General features: G+C 36.6%; 1 protein-coding gene across 2 annotated transcripts; it reads right to left on the bottom strand.

The window, feature by feature from the left end:
- Window positions 1–3,874: 3,874 nt before the first annotated feature.
- Afg3l2 (AFG3 like matrix AAA peptidase subunit 2) lies at window positions 3,875–19,452 on the bottom strand. Of its 2 annotated transcripts, none has more exons than XM_019044522.2 (14): window positions 19,221–19,452; window positions 18,049–18,320; window positions 17,072–17,233; window positions 16,517–16,604; window positions 15,388–15,550; window positions 14,301–14,436; window positions 13,724–13,842; window positions 12,683–12,804; window positions 10,614–10,767; window positions 9,348–9,575; window positions 8,401–8,627; window positions 7,546–7,746; window positions 6,406–6,600; window positions 3,875–4,372 (listed from the first exon to the last, which is right to left on the bottom strand). In XM_019044522.2, exons 1-14 carry the CDS (start codon window positions 19,305–19,307, stop codon window positions 4,160–4,162), a joined length of 2,367 nt encoding a protein of 788 aa, XP_018900067.2. In that variant the 5' UTR covers window positions 19,308–19,452; the 3' UTR covers window positions 3,875–4,159. The 2 variants fall into 2 exon arrangements, with proteins under 2 accessions (XP_018900067.2, XP_018900068.2); XM_019044523.2 differs by having other exon boundaries at window positions 17,072–17,230.
- Window positions 19,453–19,553: the final 101 nt, after the last annotated feature.

The raw sequence follows: 19,553 nt of genomic DNA, 5'->3' as shown, positions 1-19,553 counted from the left end.
TTCAAAAATGCATGTTTTTTCAAGGGAAATTTAGTAACTCTCGGATGTTCATACGGCGTTCTTGCTTAACACGGCAGTTTAGCCTTTTGGCGACGGCGCCTTGATACAACTATACAACCTCGACGGATGTCCGTATTGCGTTCCAAAAATTGAAGGCGTTTTGATTCCCTGCTCATACTCCCTGTCGTTGATTCGATCGACAAACGCGTTGGTCGGCGGTGACGGGGACTTGATGCAACAATTTAAGCTTAATGGATGTCCGTATCGGTCCGACTGAAGTGCGAAACCACGTATCTCCATTGCGGTGTTTCAAAATTTCCGTTCTTAATTCATCTCTTCCATGAGAATCAATCCAAATTTACGACTTTAAATGTTGAACCAAATCTTCTGCTATCGAATACGAAAAATCATGGAGAATTTAAGTTTTATGTTGACCAGCTTCTCGAAAGAAAAATAAAATTTCTAAGGAAGTCTGCAACGTCGCAAATGGAGAAACGTCGTCTCTCATTTTGCCCAAAAATATGTACGAATAAAATTGAAGGCATTAATGACTGGCCTCTCTCAACTTATATTCGTCTGTAACGATAAACAATGGAACACGTTTGCTACGGCGCCTTGATACAACTATACAACCTCGACGGATGTCCGTATTGCGTTCCAAAAATTGAAGGCAGTTTGACTTCCTTTGCATAATACCTGTAGTTGATTCGATCTTTAAACGCGTTGGTCGGCGGTGACGCGCCGCGCCGAGGGCTTCTCTTTCTCATCTCAAGTCTTCGTCAATTTTTTTTCTAAATTCGATTTTTTTTACACCTACATTTAAAAAAATTGCAAAATTTGCCGCCCCCTAGATTTGCCGCCATGAGCCGCGGCCCATGTGGCCATCCCCTTAAGCCTTAAAATTACGTCCTAATTTATCCTCTTTTATGAAGAGAGAAATATATACGTCGAAGATAAATTGCGACTCATTATTCGTCCCATAAAAAAAAATAAATGAACATCCTCAAACGTTACTTTCCGAGCTAAGCCATCAGTAAATTTTTCGAATAGATCACTGCATATTACAGCTCCCCGGTAGATTTGTGGCCTATCTCGACAGATGAAATGCAAATTTTATGTTGAAGCAACCTACGAGTAGTTTCACACATCGTACATTGTCACTCCTGCTTGAATCAGGAGCATGGATCAGAATAAATGCACGAGTACATTTCCCCGATTGGTAGGTAACTGTTCGCGCTCCTCGCGAAGTTCGTTGCCAGTGTTGCCTATCCGGGAGAATTGAAGGCGAACTTCAGAAAATAAACTTGAAGGGAACGATCTGAATTTGTGACTTATGTTGTCTGGACGATACGAAAGTAGGCCTCCGGAGTGTTAAGACGCCACTTCCCTCTAAAAAGGACTACGTGCAAAACGGGTCATTTGGGGCTCGGGGCGGATACCTTTGAGACTTGCCCTATTCATTCACCTAACAATGCCCCATCTTTTCCCAAAGTTTCAAGCCCCCCAAAAATTTTGGGGAGACGCGGCGGGGGGTCAAAGTTCAAAACCGGCAAAATTTTCGCGAATTTATTACTCGAAAACCAAGAAGTTTTCGTAAACGCGGTTTAAACGAGCGTATTCAGCGTGACGAGAGCTTTCAGAAAATGTATAACATCATAGGGTTTTGTCAACTTCAGCTCGAGTTATCGCCTCCGAAGCGCCGGAACGCTCAAAAGAGACCCCTTATTTTTTCACGTTTGGGCCGATTTAAAAAAAAGCCATTTTTTTAATTTCATGAAAAACTGATATGTTGTTCCTGACTCTCTGTAGCCCCTCTAGCTCTTTACCGCATGCTGGGGAAATGTTTTGGTCGCGAGTTATAAGAGCGGAAAGGAGCGAAGGTCGGGAAAATTGGCTATTTTAAACTGCGCGCGCGGCGTTGATCGGAGGGAAAACGTCCCCTCCCACTCATTTCGGTGAATCACACTCCTCTGCCGACCTCGCATAGTTGCCACATGGCTCCTGATCCGTCGCCGCGCGCAGTTTAAAATAGCCGATTTTCCCGACCTTCGCTCCTTTCCGCTCTTATAACTCGCGACCAAAACATTTCCCCAGCATGCGGTAAAGAGCTAGAGGGGCTACAGAGAGTCAGGAACAACATATCAGTTTTTCATGAAATTAAAAAAATGGCTTTTTTTTAAATCGGCCCAAACGTGAAAAAATAAGGGGTCTCTTTTGAGCGTTCCGGCGCTTCGGAGGCGATAACTCGAGCTGAAGTTGACAAAACCCTATGATGTTATACATTTTCTGAAAGCTCTCGTCACGCTGAATACGCTCGTTTAAACCGCGTTTACGAAAACTTCTTGGTTTTCGAGTAATAAATTCGCGAAAATTTTGCCGGTTTTGAACTTTGACCCCCCGCCGCGTCTCCCCAAAATTTTTGGGGGGCTTGAAACTTTGGGAAAAGATGGGGCATTGTTAGGTGAATGAATAGGGCAAGTCTCAAAGGTATCCGCCCCGAGCCCCAAATGACCCGTTTTGCACGTAGTCTTTGTTTGTTCTTCAAGTCGACAGAAGATTCTCCAATTTCAAAGCTTTTTTTAACTTATTCATTGCATTTTCCGCCTGTTTATTGAAAATTGAGGCACTGGATGCGAAAAAGGCACTTCTCGGTTGCAATGTTTCAGAGTCTCCTCTAAAGTTTCATTCATTGTAAGGAAAGTGAATGCATCCATTTCACTAAAAGTTTCACTGAATATTCCTTATGATTCTACAATTTTCTATGGAAAGAATTCTGGCATAATCACCCATTAAATTCTTCTCCAAGGGAATAATTAGCAACAGAGATTCTGAAACACTGCAATCAAGAGGTGCCCTTTTCGCATCCAGTGCCTCAATTCCTGCAGGTGTAAGATAACGCAATTTCATATTTTGGCGTCTTCATCAACACCTCGACATTTTTTTCCCATCCCTTTGCCTGCCATGATTTTTTTGCTCTTCTTTTTCGCCTGCTCATTTAATATTTTAACTTTTCCTCCTCAGTTTGGCAACTTATTTTCATTCATTGAGATTATATAAAAAATTAAGGGGAGTTAAAGTGTGCTTCCACAAAAGAGAAAAAGAGGGAGCCTAGAAATATTTCCGAAAATCCGATACCTTTTGAAATTGATTTTTCAAAAAAATCAGTAAGACGCCGATTGAATCTCTTGCAACTTGGTCCAAACGGTCTCAAGATAAAATTTTAGCTTCCACATGAAATTTTGAAAATCTAAATTTCATTAATTTTAATTTTTGTACCCCGGGATGAGAAAAATAACTTTCTTCAGCATTGACATAATTTTATTGGTTTTCAATTACATAAAAATTGAATTTTTTTGAACAAAACGGATAGTTAGCCTTCCTTCTCCTTGGGGTGGTTAACAAGCAAAGTTGGACACTTGGACAAGAATTTTGTTTGCACAACATTGAGTTAAATCAATTTTGAGTAATTTTTCAAACCCTTATACGTCTAAACACAAGAAATCATTCATCATTAGAGTCCGATACTTGACAGTTTAATTTACCAATAAAACTTACACTGCCTGGTTTTTCAGCATGAACCAAATGTGTGTAGAGAACGCCCGAGTTATACTGACTGACTTGAGAATATGTCTAAAATACAAATTAAAAATCAAAAGCATGAGAATATGACTCAAACATCGTATGAAACTTTAGAAATATCATTTTGTAAAAATTAAAGTATGCAATTTATTATGGTTATCAATTTCCTCAAATCCACAGAAAATGCACTTAACAGGTTCATACACTCAGTGCCTTCAATATGAGGGAGGCAGCTCAAGAAATAATTATTGAGCCGGATAACAGTAGGAGAGAGAAAAAATGAGGCAAACAACAATTTTTCCATTTTTTTCATTTTTTCATTTATTGTTTGAAATAACAGAGTTTGTAACCAAACTTGACAACAGCGGTAAACCTTAAAAAGATGAGAGTTAGACAAAGCCATTGTAGGCAGAAAAACAAGGATTCTGTCGTGCTGAAAAGCTTCCTGCAAAAATAAAGACGAGCGTTTTTTTCTATAAATGTTTATTAAAAACAATTTATACATGTATAAAACAAAAAGGAACTCTAAAACAATACAATTTAAACTAACGCACGTGATTTTAGATCGATCCAGATAAAGTTACGATTTGGCTTCTTTCTCTTTGCTTTTGTCTCCTTGTTTTTCTTTGTTCCAGTCTTTTAAGCCTTCTGGTAATTCAGTGTTTTCTTCTAACGATCCGGTTCCTTCAACGAACTCTTCATACGTACTCTTCTCAGGGAATGGCCGCTTTCCTAAGAGCTCAATCATGTCATCTCTGCTTAAGATTTCTTGTTTTAATAACCTTTCAGCAACCTGAAACAGTAAACGAAGGTACATATGACTAAAAAGATCATGAAGTAATTCTTTAATAAAACAAGCTCTTTCAGGTATATGTACGAGGGGCGTTCAATAAGTAAGTATCCCCCCCTCTCTAAAATCCATAAGAATGGACCAATTTTAAAAAACTTGGGCTCAAAATCTTCCTTAGGATATTTTGAGTTCAACAAAACAAACCGCAACAAAATCGGACTATGTGCGGCCGAACGCGAGCCGTTTGAACGCGCCGAGGTGCTCGACGCTCCCGCCGAATCCGCGAGGATTTGAAGTCCGCTACAGGAGAAGAGCTTCTCTGCCAAAGCCTCAGTCGTTCATCACTGACGAAAAATCAAAGACATTTTTGTAGAATGAGGGGCTTACCTCACTTCTCCACATAACCAGCTCGATCCAAGCAAGTCTGATACTGAGACTAAGAGAACAGCTTTTGGATGACTCGTGCGTGGAAGTCTTTCAGCTGACGGGGATGAAAGAGTGGACGGCTTGTTTGACCTCTTCACCCGATTCAACATTAACTCCTCCGAGTTCAGATTTCAGATACGATAATAAATGGCAAACCAGACCACCATTTATTCCCGTTCCTGAAATCTGAACTTGGAGGAGTTAATTTTGAATCAGTGGAAGAGGTCAAACAAGCCGTCCACTCTTTCATCCGCGGTCAGCTGAAAGACTTCCACGCACGAGGCATCCAAAAGCTGTTCTCTTAGTCTTAGTCTCAGTATCAGACTTGCTTGGATCGAGCTGGTTATGTGGAGAAGTGAGGTAAGCCCCTTATTCTACAAAAATTTCTTTGATTTTTCGTCAGTGATGAACGACTGAGGCTTTGGCAGAGAAGCTCTTCTCCTGTAGCGGACTTCAAATCCTCGCAGATTCGGCGGGAGCGTCGAGCACCTCGGCGCGTTCAAACGGCTCGCGTTCGGCCGCACATAGTCCGATTTTGTTGCGGTTTGTTTTGTTGAACTCAAAATATCCTAAGGAAGATTTTGAGCTCAAGTTTTTTAAAATTGGTCCATTCTTATGGATTTTAGAGAGGGGGGATACTTACTTATTGAACGCCCCTCGTACACCAGTTAAACGGCACTAATGCTGGAGCAAAAGCGCTATTTGCATACCATCGGTAAGTATTTTGTGGTACAACAAAAGCAGGGTGTTTAATGACTCTGCAGGAAAAAATTCTCTGACTTTCTCAAGTTTTTGCTGACCAAAAATAACAATTTCAACATTTCACATCAAAAATTTGCATGTATAGAGGTAAAAATGAAAAATTTTGGCATTAATTTCAATACAAATAAGCAAACAAAATAAATATGTGAGCCTTTTTTCTTAAGTTTTTCATCTTTCATTTTACTATATTCGCATATTCCTTATTGAAATTCGCTCCACTATTCTTTATTCAAAGTGTGAGTCAGAGCATTGACACCAAAACTAGACTAAGGCTCTTTTTGTTGGAGTTTTTTAGCCAACTAGCGTTCAAATTTCAGCATAAAGCATACTGATGAAAATCTCTATACAGAGGGAAAAAGTTCATATGAGCACAATTTTCCCTCAAAGAGATATGCTCTTTGGTGCAACACTAGTTACGACCATTCAAACGTAAAAATTTTAATGCACGTTGGCTAAAAAACTCCGACAAAAACTGACTTAAAACCCGTTCGTCCACCGCAATCAGTTTGTATGAGACTACGGCTCTGTTTGATTATGTGGACAGCGGTGATTTTTTTCAGATATCAAGTTTTGAAATTTTCTGAATTTCCCATCTTTTGATTAAATTCCCTCACTTTTCCCTGATTCCCTTGACCTGATGAAATCCTCGGGCAATTCCCTGTTTTCACCCAACCATTGGTCACCAACACCAAATTACAGAGAATTTTTTTCCTCCGAATTTTTGCTGAATTCTAAACTTAAATTTTCTAACTCATCCAGCCGAACACTTCAAAAAAAGATTGAAAATCTGTGAAAAAACAAAAATCCAGAAAACGGATAGAGACAATCCCAAAGTTGCTGACACTCACTTTGATGACGTTGTCTTTCTGTTCATTGAGAAGCTTGGTGGTTCTGGAGTGTGCTTCTGAAATCAGTTTCCTAACTTCAGCGTCAATGGTCTGGGCAGTTGCTTCTGAGTAAGGCTTTTCCATGACCATTTCTCCAGGCTGAGGGAGATCAAAGCTGACGTTTCCCACGACAGGATTCATTCCAAAGTGTGCAACCTGAGGAAAAATCAAAGTTCCAGTTGTAGGGGGGAAATTTTCAGACAATAATGACGATGGTAAAACTAAAAAAAAGCCTGTTTCAATGGAGATGCTGCATGTGTAAGGAATTTGCAATTTGACTGTTGATTCCTATGTAAAAGTTCGCGAGAAACTAGATGGTGCCACTGGTTTTTACTGAAATTAACTCCCAAGCTCAAAAAAAGTTCTCAAGTTGAAGCCAAAATGGAGAGAATTTGGAAGAAAATTCGGCAATGTCTGATGCAGTTGAGCATATTCCGGTTACATAACCGAAAAATAACATGAAATCAATTGAAAATAAAGCGATTGAAAAGTAACAGAATTAATTAGGAAACACTTTAATTGATGTTCAACTTCAGCTTGATTTGCAAAACTCCGTAATTTATCAGGATGCACTTTACAACGTGGCCTGAATTATTAATGTCTAGAAAGGAAACATTTTTTCTTTTTTCTTTTATGGTAGCATCTTTATTTATATTTACAATTCGTTTTACATAATGGCTTCTCTAAATTAAAATTGTTGTATTATTCAATTGTCTTACCTTATCTAATCAAAAAGTTACTGATGGCATTTACACAATAAACGATTTCTCTTAATTTTATCCCTTTATTTATATATCTTTCCTCCTGCCTCCCTTTTAAGTAAATAATGCTTGTTTCTTCTAGTTTTTACTATTCATTGAAACTTTATACATACGCTATATACATACAAAGTTCCTCTATTGTTTATAATTGATGCTGACCGGCACCGCCCTCTGGGGTGTTACTTCAGTCATAAAAACCTGTTAAAAGCACTGTTATTTGCCATTTTCTTACAAAATACAATCTTTGAAACCTTAGGAAGCAAGAGTGGAAATTTCTGTGGGTTTCGATCGGTTCTCTTTTGCTTTCATAAGTTGATGGCAAAGATAAAAAAATACTTGCCTGAGCATATGCACTCTGCGTTATTTTCTTCAAATCATCCTGAGCACCCGTCGTTATTCTACCGAAGAATATTTCTTCCGAAACCCTACCACCAAGAGTCATACACATCCTATCGAAAAGCTGTTCTTTCGTATACAGATACTGTTCTTTTGGGAGATACTGTGCATAGCCAAGACCTTTCCCTCTTGGAATAATGGATACCTGAAAAAACCAAAGAATTGTTAACTAAGTTCAATAGTACATGCATGAGGAGAATTAAAATCTTAATGCCTTATTTGCCCACGAAACACTGGTACAAGTACATTAAAATATACATTATACAAAATTGATAAACTAAAAAATGGGTCTAATATATGTGGACGATTGATTCAATGCTAAAATATTATTGAAAACATTGTTTAAGAGAGCGTTTCAACCCAAAAAAAACCCCCCAATAACGTTGCACTGAACTGGATTTATGTTGGTTTGAAAATAGCAGTTCAAAGTACATACAAAGTTTTGATGCAAAACAATTTCAATTTATCCTCTAGAATATTTGGAGCTCAAGAGATCAAATTAAAATATAGCTCCATGCCAGTTATTGACCTTAAAAAGAATTGAACCTCTTGCCACTTATTTTTAGAGGTACTAGGAAGAAGTCGGGTTGCCAAAGAAGGTTATAGATGGAGCTTCTACAAAGAGGGGGCGATAAGACCGCCCAATAAGAGAGTGAAGGGATGGTAAATGCTCAAGAGTGAGTTGCTTGAAGGGTTATGGTTTAATAGAGAAAAGAGACGATTAAGGGTTGTGAAGTACTAGGGAGCACAACAAGAGGATAAATAAGTATAGAACTTTTGCTTGTGGTTAAGATCTTACTTTCAACAATGGATCAGCGTGTTGCAAGAACCAGCCAGCAACTGCATGGCCAGCTTCATGGTATGCTACTGTCTTCTTTTCTTCTGGCTGAAGAACATTGGTCTTCTTCTCCATACCAGCTACAACTCGCTCTATTGCTGCTTCGAAATGTTTCATGTTGATATCTGGATTTAAGTCTCTGGCTGCTATTAAAGCCGCTTCATTGCAGACATTGGCAATATCAGCTCCTGAAAACATCACAGCATCATTTAGAAACAAGTTACAAATGAAAGAGAGGGTGAATCAAAAGAAGGTAAAAGTTGTTGCCAGTTTAAGGCAAGAGGTTTCTTTTTCTTATTTTCTTTCTCGCTCTGTGGACAGTTGAAAAGATTATATTCCGGGCAAGTCAATAGCTCCACGATAGTATCAATAGAAATTTGAACATGTCCTCTCGAGCATATTTCTATCCCTGTTACACATCTCTTCTCAGGACAACAACTGAGTGATGATGAGTGTTCTGAAAGTTTTTTTCGGAAACATCCCTCACTCTACCACACATTTTAGGGCGCGTTTATGGTGTGTACTAAAAATATCTTAAAAAGCAAATACTTATGACTCCAATAGTTCTTTTTTATATATTTGTTTTTTTTTATACTTTTTTTCTCTTCTCTTAATTATCTGAACAAAGAGACACAAAATCACGAGAACATATCTTTGAAGGTGGTAAAATAGTGCTGGGTCGACCCTTTTTTGCAGGGAAAGGAAGGTCTAAGAACAAGCAAGACCCTGTTACATACAGTTTAGGTCACATTTTTAGTGTTTTTTCGCTCTTTATTTCTGAAGAGTTAGTCTCAAGACCATTCAAAGTTCCTAGAATTCAAGCATAAATTTTGTCGAGGAAACGAAATTTGCGGGAGATTTGAGAAAGAATCAACGATGACAAGATGTGATAAAGGCAATTGCGTTACCTGTGAAACCAGGAGTCAGAGCAGCCATTTTCCTTGACAGCTCATCTTGATTCAGCTTCGTTTTCAAAGGTTTCAAATGCACTTTAAAAATGGACGCACGGCCTTTAATATCGGGGGCGGGAACAAAGATTTGCCTATCAAAACGCCCAGGTCGCATCAACGCTTTGTCCAAAACATCTACACGGTTGGTGGCGGCTAATACGACAACATTAGTTGTTGTATTGAAACCTGAAAAAGATGAAAGACATTTTCCTCAACAAGTGAAAGAATAGGAAAGACTGATGAGAGATGAATCCAGGGTGAAATATCAAAAACTAACCTCAAGACCTCTTTTTTCAAGTTAAAGGATAGACATAGGTGTTAACATTTTGGATTCATCCTAAAGAGGGTGCAGCGTGCAGAACGTTCTTAGTCTTTCCATTTTTAAAATTAGCCTTCTGAAATTAAAAACCCTTTTTCCCCAAAAAATTTTCAGAATTATGATTTGTTCCTAACAAGTATCTCTTTTTTCTCCCTTATTATCTACAAATTGCCACAAATTGACAAAAAACTCAATTTTCATGCTAGCGCCATCCAGCTACCTTGTTTTTAAGACCCTATTTCGGGCTTTCTGTTCTTAAAGAGAAAAAGAGTTGAAAAAGCTCAAGAGTTGAGAGCTTTCTAGAAAAATACTTTTCTTTTTCGGACCAATTTTTGCACACAACTAATTACAATTCGTTGATCATTAGGTCAAGAAATTTTTGCAACCTTGCATCTTATTTGCAATTTAAGTTATAAACATCTATAAGAAACTTATAGTATGTTGGAATTTTTTAGCCAACGTGCGTTAAAAATCAGCATAAAGCTGAATATCCCAATACAGAGGGAAAAAGCTCACACACACAAGTACAATTGGACGTATTTCTGCCAAACGGAACTATGTGCATCCAGACATGAACCCTGAGACCCCTAAGAATCTATGCATAACAGAGCACACACCATTATGCACATAGTTCTGTTTGGCAGAAATACGTCCAATTTTCCCTCAAAGAGATAAGCTGTTTAGTGCGACACTAGTAAACGACCATTCAGCTTTATGCTGATTTTTAACACACATTGGCTAAAAAATTCCAACATACTGTCTTACGACCCGTGCCTCCACCGCAATCAGTTTGTGTAAGAAACTTATATTGAGAAAAATATTGAACACTAAAACACTAAAGGTACTGAAGGTTCACCTGAGGCCAAAAGAAAAAAAAATCTGTAGTAAGTGAGTTAAAGGCTTACCATCCATCTCAACAAGAAGTTGGTTGAGAGTGTTTTCCTGCTCTGAGTGACCAGCAAAATTACGACCTCCTCGTTTCCTACCAACTGCATCAATTTCATCAATGAATAGAATACAAGGAGCATGCTTCCTGGCCATTGTAAACATATCTCTGACCTGAAAATGATAAAATTCACGTTAGTTTTCCCATAAATGCACTAAGAACTTTCATTGGTTGAGCTCAGAACATACATCCATGGCTAAATGCAAAGAATGCGAACGTCAGTTGAAGCGTTTACGCTAAGAGGGTGCAAACTCTGAAAAACAAAATTTTTCAGGAGACAAGAAAAACCACACAGGAGGTAGAAAAGGATAACTTTACCGTCAAAACTCCATTTTTAAAAACAACTTTGAACCTTTCCAAAATAAAAGCTTCAATTGCAGGCAGTGGCAAGGCGTGAATGATTGATGATCAATAATTTGAAGCAGAATCCATTATTAAGGTGTTTGTTGCCAACACCCTGTTCATCAATTCTTTTCCATAGGCGTAAATGGCAAATGATTTGTAGATATTATTGGACCGTTTTCTTTTTAAAGAAATGAAACATGAAGAGCGATATACATTGTTGCAACCTGAGATACAATTTTCTTGACTTTAGCCATAAATATATGAAACCAAACAGGACGAAAATGAAAAACATAAACAATAAACGTCAGAAGTTCAGAGACAAAATGGTTTCGGGACAGTCTGTCAACGATTTTTTGTCTGCGTACTTTTTTTGTCCAATAGTTGACATCCGCGCGTAAAATAAGCAGCAGTGACTTGGTCCAAGCTTCTTATTTTAGTCTGAATGTAAAATTATATTGACAACATCGGAATGAGAAAATTAAGAGAGAAAGAGGTGTTGTTATGGTAACTCATTTTTTAAATGTAATGTTACTTCCTCCTATTGATTCATCTTTTCAAATTGTCATTGATGAATATTTGGTTTTATTTCTATCCTTAAAATTTTCGATATAAAATATACTTTATAAATACCACTTCTTTTTAATGAAAGTATTACTTCATTTTTAAAACATTTACATTTTTAAAACGTAGCAAATATTTGTAACACCTTTCCCAAGCGATGGCATCGATATTAATCTCAATGATTCGTAGTTGTGTTGAAAGAAATTTATACAAAAATGAGTAAAAAAGGGGGAAAAAAACAAGATGCATGCAATTTATGGTTTTAACCCACTTGTACATCGATCTTTTAGGGTTAAATACGTCTGATTTTGAGCGTTTGGTTGCACGTACACATATTGCATTATGCATTAGGTTCATTTGCACACTGAAAAGGTGTGATTTATCCCATTTGTTGAGTGAAATTGGGAGTAGTTTGAGCAACTTTAAAATTTTAACATAGCAAGCTTCAGAATTCTCTTTGAGTTATTTTGTGACTTTTCTTCAATTGCCTGTTCTTTCATTTCAATTTTTCGGTTTAAAATGATAGTTTAAGTTTTCACCATGCTCTTGAATATTTCTTCTGTATAAAACTACATTTTGGCAGGAGCATTCTACATTTCACCATACTTACATTCCTGATTTCTAGATCTGACATTCTAGATTTCTTCAATAACTAAACCAGGGGCTTGAAATGCAGTCCCATGCTTAAAAGCTACCTAATATTTCTGCTGGATTTAAAACTCATATTTTTACAAAAATATTTTACAGTTCTGGAAATTAAGACAATCAAAAGGATTGGACCCACTAAAAAGTTAAACTGCATTGCTCCTTAAAACCCATATATGCCCATTGGGTCCTTAACAACCCATCGCAGTTTTTTACTTTTAATGTTAGTGTAAATTAGTGAATTTCATGTGTTCAACAAAGGATAATCCATGTCTGGGATATAGGCAAGCCTATTTTATTTTTGTTGTGCCTCAACACGTGTTTACCATGTCTACAAAACGTCAAAAACAACAACTAAATAAAAAATCAATTAAAAAAAATAATTTTGGGCATATGTGTGTACTTTCACATACATCTCATAAAGCTCATTAAAATTAAACGATTAATTTTAGGTAGGATAAACAGAATTTTACTTACTCTAGAAGGTCCTACTCCGACAAACATTTCAAGAAACTCTGATCCTGAGACGGTGATAAACGGCACGTTTGCTTCACCCGCTGTTGCTTTAGCAAGTAATGTTTTACCAGTACCAGGTGGCCCTGTTACACAAAGGTGAATGTCAGAAAACAGAACAATTGGTACACCCAGATGTCAATTTAATAAACTTTAGAAAACAGAAACTACAGAATAGTGAGGATATGGAAATGTACATTGTTCTGAATTTTATGTTCTTCTGGTTCCTTGATTTTGTCACCAGTAACATGCAGAGTGTCTACTGGTCCTCTGCCATTAAAATTCCTTGCGTTTTCAGTACCTAGTTCTTGCTTTTTCCTAACTTTCCCGAAAATTCCTTTTTTTGACATTTCTCAAAAATCCTTGCTTCTTTCTTACTTTTTCCTTACTGTTTTCTTACCTCACATGCATTTTTAACTGTGACAGATTGGGAAAGTGGAATGATGGGACGAAAAAGGAATAAACCAAAAAACACGAGAGATCAAACCAGGGTTTTCATCAATGAATTTTGTTAGGAAATTGCGTATCCCCAGGACTACTTTTTAGAGTCCGTCACAAAAATCTCGAGTATCTGTACCTTTCCATGGAAAATCCGTACCTTTTCCGTACTTCCCTACCAACCTTCTAAAATCCATGCTCTTTCAGTGTTACATTACTTTTTCCATACAGTAGACACCCTGACATGTTTTGATACTTAATTCATTAGGAAAGCTCCTTCTGCAGCAGGACTTACAAGTGAACAAACAATCTTCATCTTGGCTGCAATTTTGTAGTTTTGACCTTTTATCATTTTTTTAGGGCATTTGCTTTTTTAGCTTGTCTCATCATGAAGAAGTATTCCAATATGAACATTATGAAGCTGTGTTCACTTTATTAAAACTATCAAATCGCAGCTCTGACCTACTAAAATGAATAAACACGAATGACATATTTTTTACAAAGTCTGATGAGTTTAAAATTTCAATGAAGAAGTGAGTACAATATTACTAACTAAAATATGCAAACCTGTTAACATGGCTCCTTTTGGAATTTTGGCTCCAAGATCGATATACTGTTGAGGATTTTTCAAAAAATTTACAAATTCCATAATTTCTACTTTTGCTTCTTCACAACCAGCGACATCTCTAAACATGACAGAAAAACAACAAAATTAACTTATTTCCCTCATACCAAATTTTAGAAAATAGTAAGTTTAACAGACATTTGAGAAAAATACTAACTTATTTTGAGCCTGAATTCAATTCCATTAATTCCTTTTGAAACTGGAGCCTGAGAGATATTATTTTCAAGTCAGCCTTCCCATTAAGTATGTAAGAAAATTATGATGAAAAAACTAACGAGCACATTTCAAAGGGAGGTAAAAATAAATTTTTGGTCAAGAGTTCATGATATAAAATGGAAGGAGTAAAAAACTGCTCATAACTGCAACCTGTCGAAGCCAAGTCTGTCCAAATCAAGGCTGATTTTTTAAAACCTCCAAAATACGAAACATACCAGAGATAAACATACGAAGTTAAAATGATTAGATATTCAATGACATTTGTTGCCACAAACCAGTATAAAAAGCACAACTTAGTCTCACTTGAATCTGACTCCTATGTCGCTAGAATTGATCAGTTTTGCTGTTGACTCCATCACTCCAAAAATTCCACCTCCTTTGCCACCACGACCTCCGCCCATCATTTGCATTGACTTCTTCATCGAGTAGAAAAGAAATGCTGAAAAAAGCAGAGACATTAGGAGTCAATCGACCAATTCAGGAAGATTAAGAGACCAAAAAATTACATATTTTACGAGTGGTTATGTATGATTCTGCAAAGTTTTACTAAAAAGAGTTAAACCCTCCGGAGAATATTTTTAAAAAATTGTGAGTCATGAGGAGATATGGAATGAAATTTTAAAACTTTCATTCATTTTCTGCAAAATCATAAACTTATTACTGAATGGTTTCATTTATGATTATGTATGCACTGAAAGATAATAAGGTGGTAGAAAAGTTCTTCCACACTATTTTGTAAGGAAAGAAATGCTAAAAAATTTTAAACATTTCAGATAAATTTCAATATTACTCTAATTGAAATTTTCAGAATATTTTGGGCCTCGCCTCCTCCGCAGGGTGGCTCCAGCACTATTCTACCACCTTGTTACTTATAATACGGACCAAATTTTTATAGTGTTCTTTTCTTGTAATAATAGATGGACTAGGGTAGTCAATCTAAGTATCTAGAAAACAAAATTTCTCTAGATTTTTTCAGACTTGAGGCGAATACGTAACATGAAAACATGTAAAATCGATATTAATAATAAACCCAACTTGTAAAATAACTGAACTAAAAGCTGTATACATTTTAAGGCACCGGTCTCTCTTTTTAAGGTGAAGTCCGGAGAAGAAAACAGGTGCCCCAAAAGGCGTTGGCTCTTACTTTGTTACTCTTGTGATTCGAGTATATTAATTCGAGTTCACATGTTTTTACATTGCATTTTTGCTATAATTGCATGTTCATACTTTTTTGCCTCGGTACTTTCTATTTCTGATTTCTTATCTCATACTTTGGTCCACGGAGTAAGTTATTCATTGTTTTTGCTCATAATTTTTTAATCGGACACAGGATTCAATCAATCATGGATAGTTCAGAGGTCTAACACAGGACAAAATAACTCTTACTCACCTATTATGAGAAGTGTAGGTAAAAAGGAGGTTACTTGTCCCAGTTCAAATATGTTTTTATAGACAACAGGTACAAAATCTGGCGGCTCAATGTTCATTTCCATTTGAACATTTTCCAAGTTACGTTCAAACGAGTCAACACTGCCAATGTTGAACCATGGTACCTGTAATTTCAAGAAGAAAGAAATACAATTGAGTACATCAATCAATACTTTAAAACATGTGAAAAGTGAAAAGTATTGAAAGAGAAAAAAAAGTAAGACAAACCGAATGGTTTTCTTTAAATGATGCATGCTTTGGAATGACTTCGTATGGGAGAAACATTTTTTTTAACATTTACCACTTGGAGGTCATCAAATTAATGTAAAAATTTATTATATAACATCAAAGATGTGAATCATAATGTTAAAATATCATAAATCCATCCAACTTGTTGTAATTTTTATTGTGAAATCTTGATTAAAAATAGTATGAGAAAGATGCTTCATTTCGGACTCTACTGGTTTTTAATTATTACGATAGGAGTATTAGAATCGATCGCAGAATTCTGAGTGTAGGGTCAATATACTGAACCAAGGTGTCAGGCAAACATTTTTTTCCCTCTCCCTGATTTTCAAGGTTTTTCCTGACCCTTAGGTTATTGTTCTTCTTGACTTTTACAGATTTTTCTCCATCTCTTTTTTTTAAAAAAAAAAAATAAATAAAAAAATAAAAAGATATGCAAAAATAAACATAGCTCATGAAAAAATACCAGTATAAATCAGATGGGGCTGAAAGTTTCAAGGGAAATATAGATCAGGGGAGGAGGCTGCAGAGCTCAGTATCAAAGTGCCGTGAAGTTATGCAAAAAATCATAATCTTGCACAACACTTCGCCTCTCTCCTCGGAACACGTTTCCTCTCCTGACCCCTGACCAAATTCATCTCCCTTCTCTGACTTTCCCAGTTGCTATGCACCCTACTAATGTATGGAATAGAAGATATCAATATTGAAACTCTTGATATGAATATTCTGGGTACAATGTTGACTTCATTTAGAGATTCTTCACAAAATGAATTATGAAATTATGTTTGAATGAAAGTTTATTGCTTGAAAGCAACATGTATAATGGAATGGAGGATATTCCTTACCGTGCCATCTCCAGCAGTAGTTGATTTGATGCGTACCCATTTTTTATTTACCACTTCTAATCGTTCCACATTTCCTTTGGTTAGGTAACTGCCAAAAAAACAAGTAAGAGATGAAAAGTAAGTCATGGCTCAGGAGCAAATTACAACCAATATAAAGACAAAAAATTAACGACAATTTAGCAAGTGATTCACAATACAAACTTCGTAACTCTATTCATAAGTAGGTTTACAACTTTGGTCCGTAAGGAATACGAACTCATTAAATAGAAAAAAAAATAAAGGGCAAGGGAGTCCTACCCATTTTACACTTTTATCAACTCGTATCATCGTAAGTGTGAAGATTACATGCTTGCCTGACTTTTGACGGACTTAAAGGTCTCTCAGTAATGACATGCAGATAATTGATGAGAGCTTTAATTTTAGTAAAAATTGTATTTCAAAAAGGGCCCTGCATGGAATACCAAAAAATTTGGCTCCAGCTAAATTTTTGTATTATTTGAAGGTTCAATCTTTTCATTTAAAACTTAATTGAAGTTCAAACAGCAGCTTACTCACTTATTTATAAATTCTTTCCATGTGATTTCTTTGTAACTCATTTCATACATGGTATACAATCCTAGGATGATGATGGTTGCAATAGCACCTGTTACTTTTGGGTCAAAATCCTTCGAATTTATTTCAAAATTGAAGGATTTACCCCCACCTTTGCCACCACTGCTGAAACATACAGAAAAATGGTGTTACTTTCTTCTGAAATATTGCCAACTAAGTATTATAATGCAAGAATAGAATTTATTTACTTCAGAAACTACTAAAAATTCACAGACGGTTTATATTCAATGTAAATTGTAAAATATAACATACCCACTGCAAAAAATCAATGGAGTTAATGAAATTTTAAGAAAAAACCGAGTCACACTTCAGCATTAATGAGTGAGGAGTAGTTCAGCCAAATTAGCTACACATTGTTTCCGATCAAAATTTTAAAGAGGAGAAAGTTTAATTTGATTATTAAAATAGATAACTTCGGTTAAGGAGGACATTTTTGAAATGCTGGTTCAGATGCCTGTTTCAAGAGTTAAACCACGCGGACAAATACCTAAGCTTCAAAGTTTTTCGAACTTCATTTGGACTGCATTTTGCATTGTAGCTGCTGCTGACAGCTGCATAGGGGGCTTATAGACTCATATTGATGGTGAAACTGCAGAAATGCGTATATCGGTTTGCAGCGTTGCAGACTTCCTGTCATACTTTATTTTTCATATGGAAAACCACTTAACATCATTTATTGAGCACTTCGGATATTTTTCTTCTCTATAAGAAGAATATTCTGTGAAAATTTCAAGCCATGATGTTGCTTCGGTTTCCTTTCAAAAAATAAAATAAGAGCGGAGATTTTCAAACACCGCAACCGATATACGCATTTTTGTAGTTTCACCATCGATATCATGTTTCTTGAATGAACCAGAAATAGGAGTCCCTATATTTCAAATTGCAGTCAATTTCAGCAAAAAATAGCAAAATTTACAGACCTGGAGCCTCCAGACCCTCTCATGGACCACTGACTTGAGGATCTTGAACTGCTCTGTTGACTTGACGATTCGCTGGACTCTGCGGCTGATTTGGAGGAGGCAGATTCATCTTTCTTGTGTGCTTCCTCGAGTTTCTTACCTGACTTTCCTTTCGGCTGGAAAAATTTATCAAACCCTTTCGGGGGCTTCTCACAGAGTGTCTGCCACTGGCTCAGAACTTTCTCTAAAGTAGAGCTGTGCGTGCGGCTCAGCAAAGATAAATTCCTTTGGAGCTGAAACCAAAAAGAGATTCAATAATGATTACCAAGTCATAGACCATTTGACCATGAGAAATTTAAAGGATTTTAAATTAAGTTTGAGCTATTACAGGTTTGCAAATGTTATCCCAATTCATACCTAGAATACGGGAACTACTAAATTGAAGTGATGATAATGATAAAAAAAGATCTCCAGTTACCTACACATCAGCGGCAAAACTGTAGAAAGGCATATTACTTATGTTTGCGGTGATACATGGATTACCTTGAGAACAAAAGAACTTGATTCCTTGCTTGCATATGTCATTATGAAAGAACTCAAAATTGCAATCCTAGATACTTCTAGTTCATAAGGGGGTTATTTACTATGCTAAGGGTGCCATTTGATGATCTCAGAAACCGCGCGCCCTAGCAGGACTGCTCAGAAGAAAATCCAGAGAAGTTTTGAATACAAACAAGCTGATCCTTTCCTTACATGGATTTGATCTCTATCGTTGACCGAAATTCATACAAGCTGTAGCGCTTTAGGAGAGATTGTTTACTATTGATAAGACGCATTTCCATCAATGGTGCTTAGATAATTAATGACTAACAGAAAAGGTGGGACCATTTGGACTCACTTTACCTGCTTTACAAAAATTTAAGTTTCAAATCTATAGCATATTTGATTGATGATGCAACGAGAGGAAATAAAGAGACAAAATAAGCGATTACATAAAGAGTCCATGGCGACATTGACACCTAAAACTTCATCATGAAGTGCAATGATAAACTATGCTTCTCGATGGAAAATTATACAGAGGTGATGGAGAAAGCATCTGACTGGACTCTTAAATATTTTTCCACACTGACTAAATGATATAATCCTAGAAATTGTAGCCAAAAAAGTTAAAGTAACCTCAAACCTTGACTCACCGTGTAGGTGTCTATTCTGCCTCGTCTTACGCCTTTCCATATCAATTTTTCTAGCTTTTGAGCGGTGCACAATAATCGTTGAGCCATGACACTTCGATCGCACACTCGGAGAAAATGAAAACAAAAGGAATTAACGATTTAAAAAACTAAAAACTGACGATCACTGAAAGAACGGTACATCCTTTGCAGATTACAGCAGATTGTGTTGAGTTGAATAGTTGATGGCCTTGTGTGCGTGCGTAGTGGACACGGTGTATATGAAATGTGTGAGTGTGTTAGTGCAAATTTCATTTGTTCCTTGTTTAACGCGAACCATGCCGGTTCCTCTTATCA

The sequence above is a fragment of the Bemisia tabaci genome, chromosome 10 (assembly GCF_918797505.1).
Source record: "Bemisia tabaci chromosome 10, PGI_BMITA_v3".
NCBI lineage: Eukaryota > Metazoa > Arthropoda > Insecta > Hemiptera > Aleyrodidae > Bemisia > Bemisia tabaci.
The sequence above is the reverse complement of the archived record's forward strand: the minus strand, read 5'-3'. Positions and strand labels throughout refer to the sequence as shown.

What these genes read in the sequence shown, in the direction of transcription:
- Afg3l2 (XM_019044522.2), bottom strand. Translation starts at nt 19,307, where the DNA reads ATGGCTCAACGATTATTGTGCACCGCTCAAAAGCTAGAAAAATTGATA. An exon ending in ACCTACACTTCTCATAATAG is followed by an intron (nt 14,437 to 15,387) that starts GTGAGTAAGAGT and finishes TGCTTTTTTCAG; the next exon opens with CATTTCTTTTCTACTCGATG. An exon ending in TCGGAGTAGGACCTTCTAGA is followed by an intron (nt 10,768 to 12,682) that starts GTAAGTAAAATT and finishes TATCATTTTCAG; the next exon opens with GTCAGAGATATGTTTACAAT.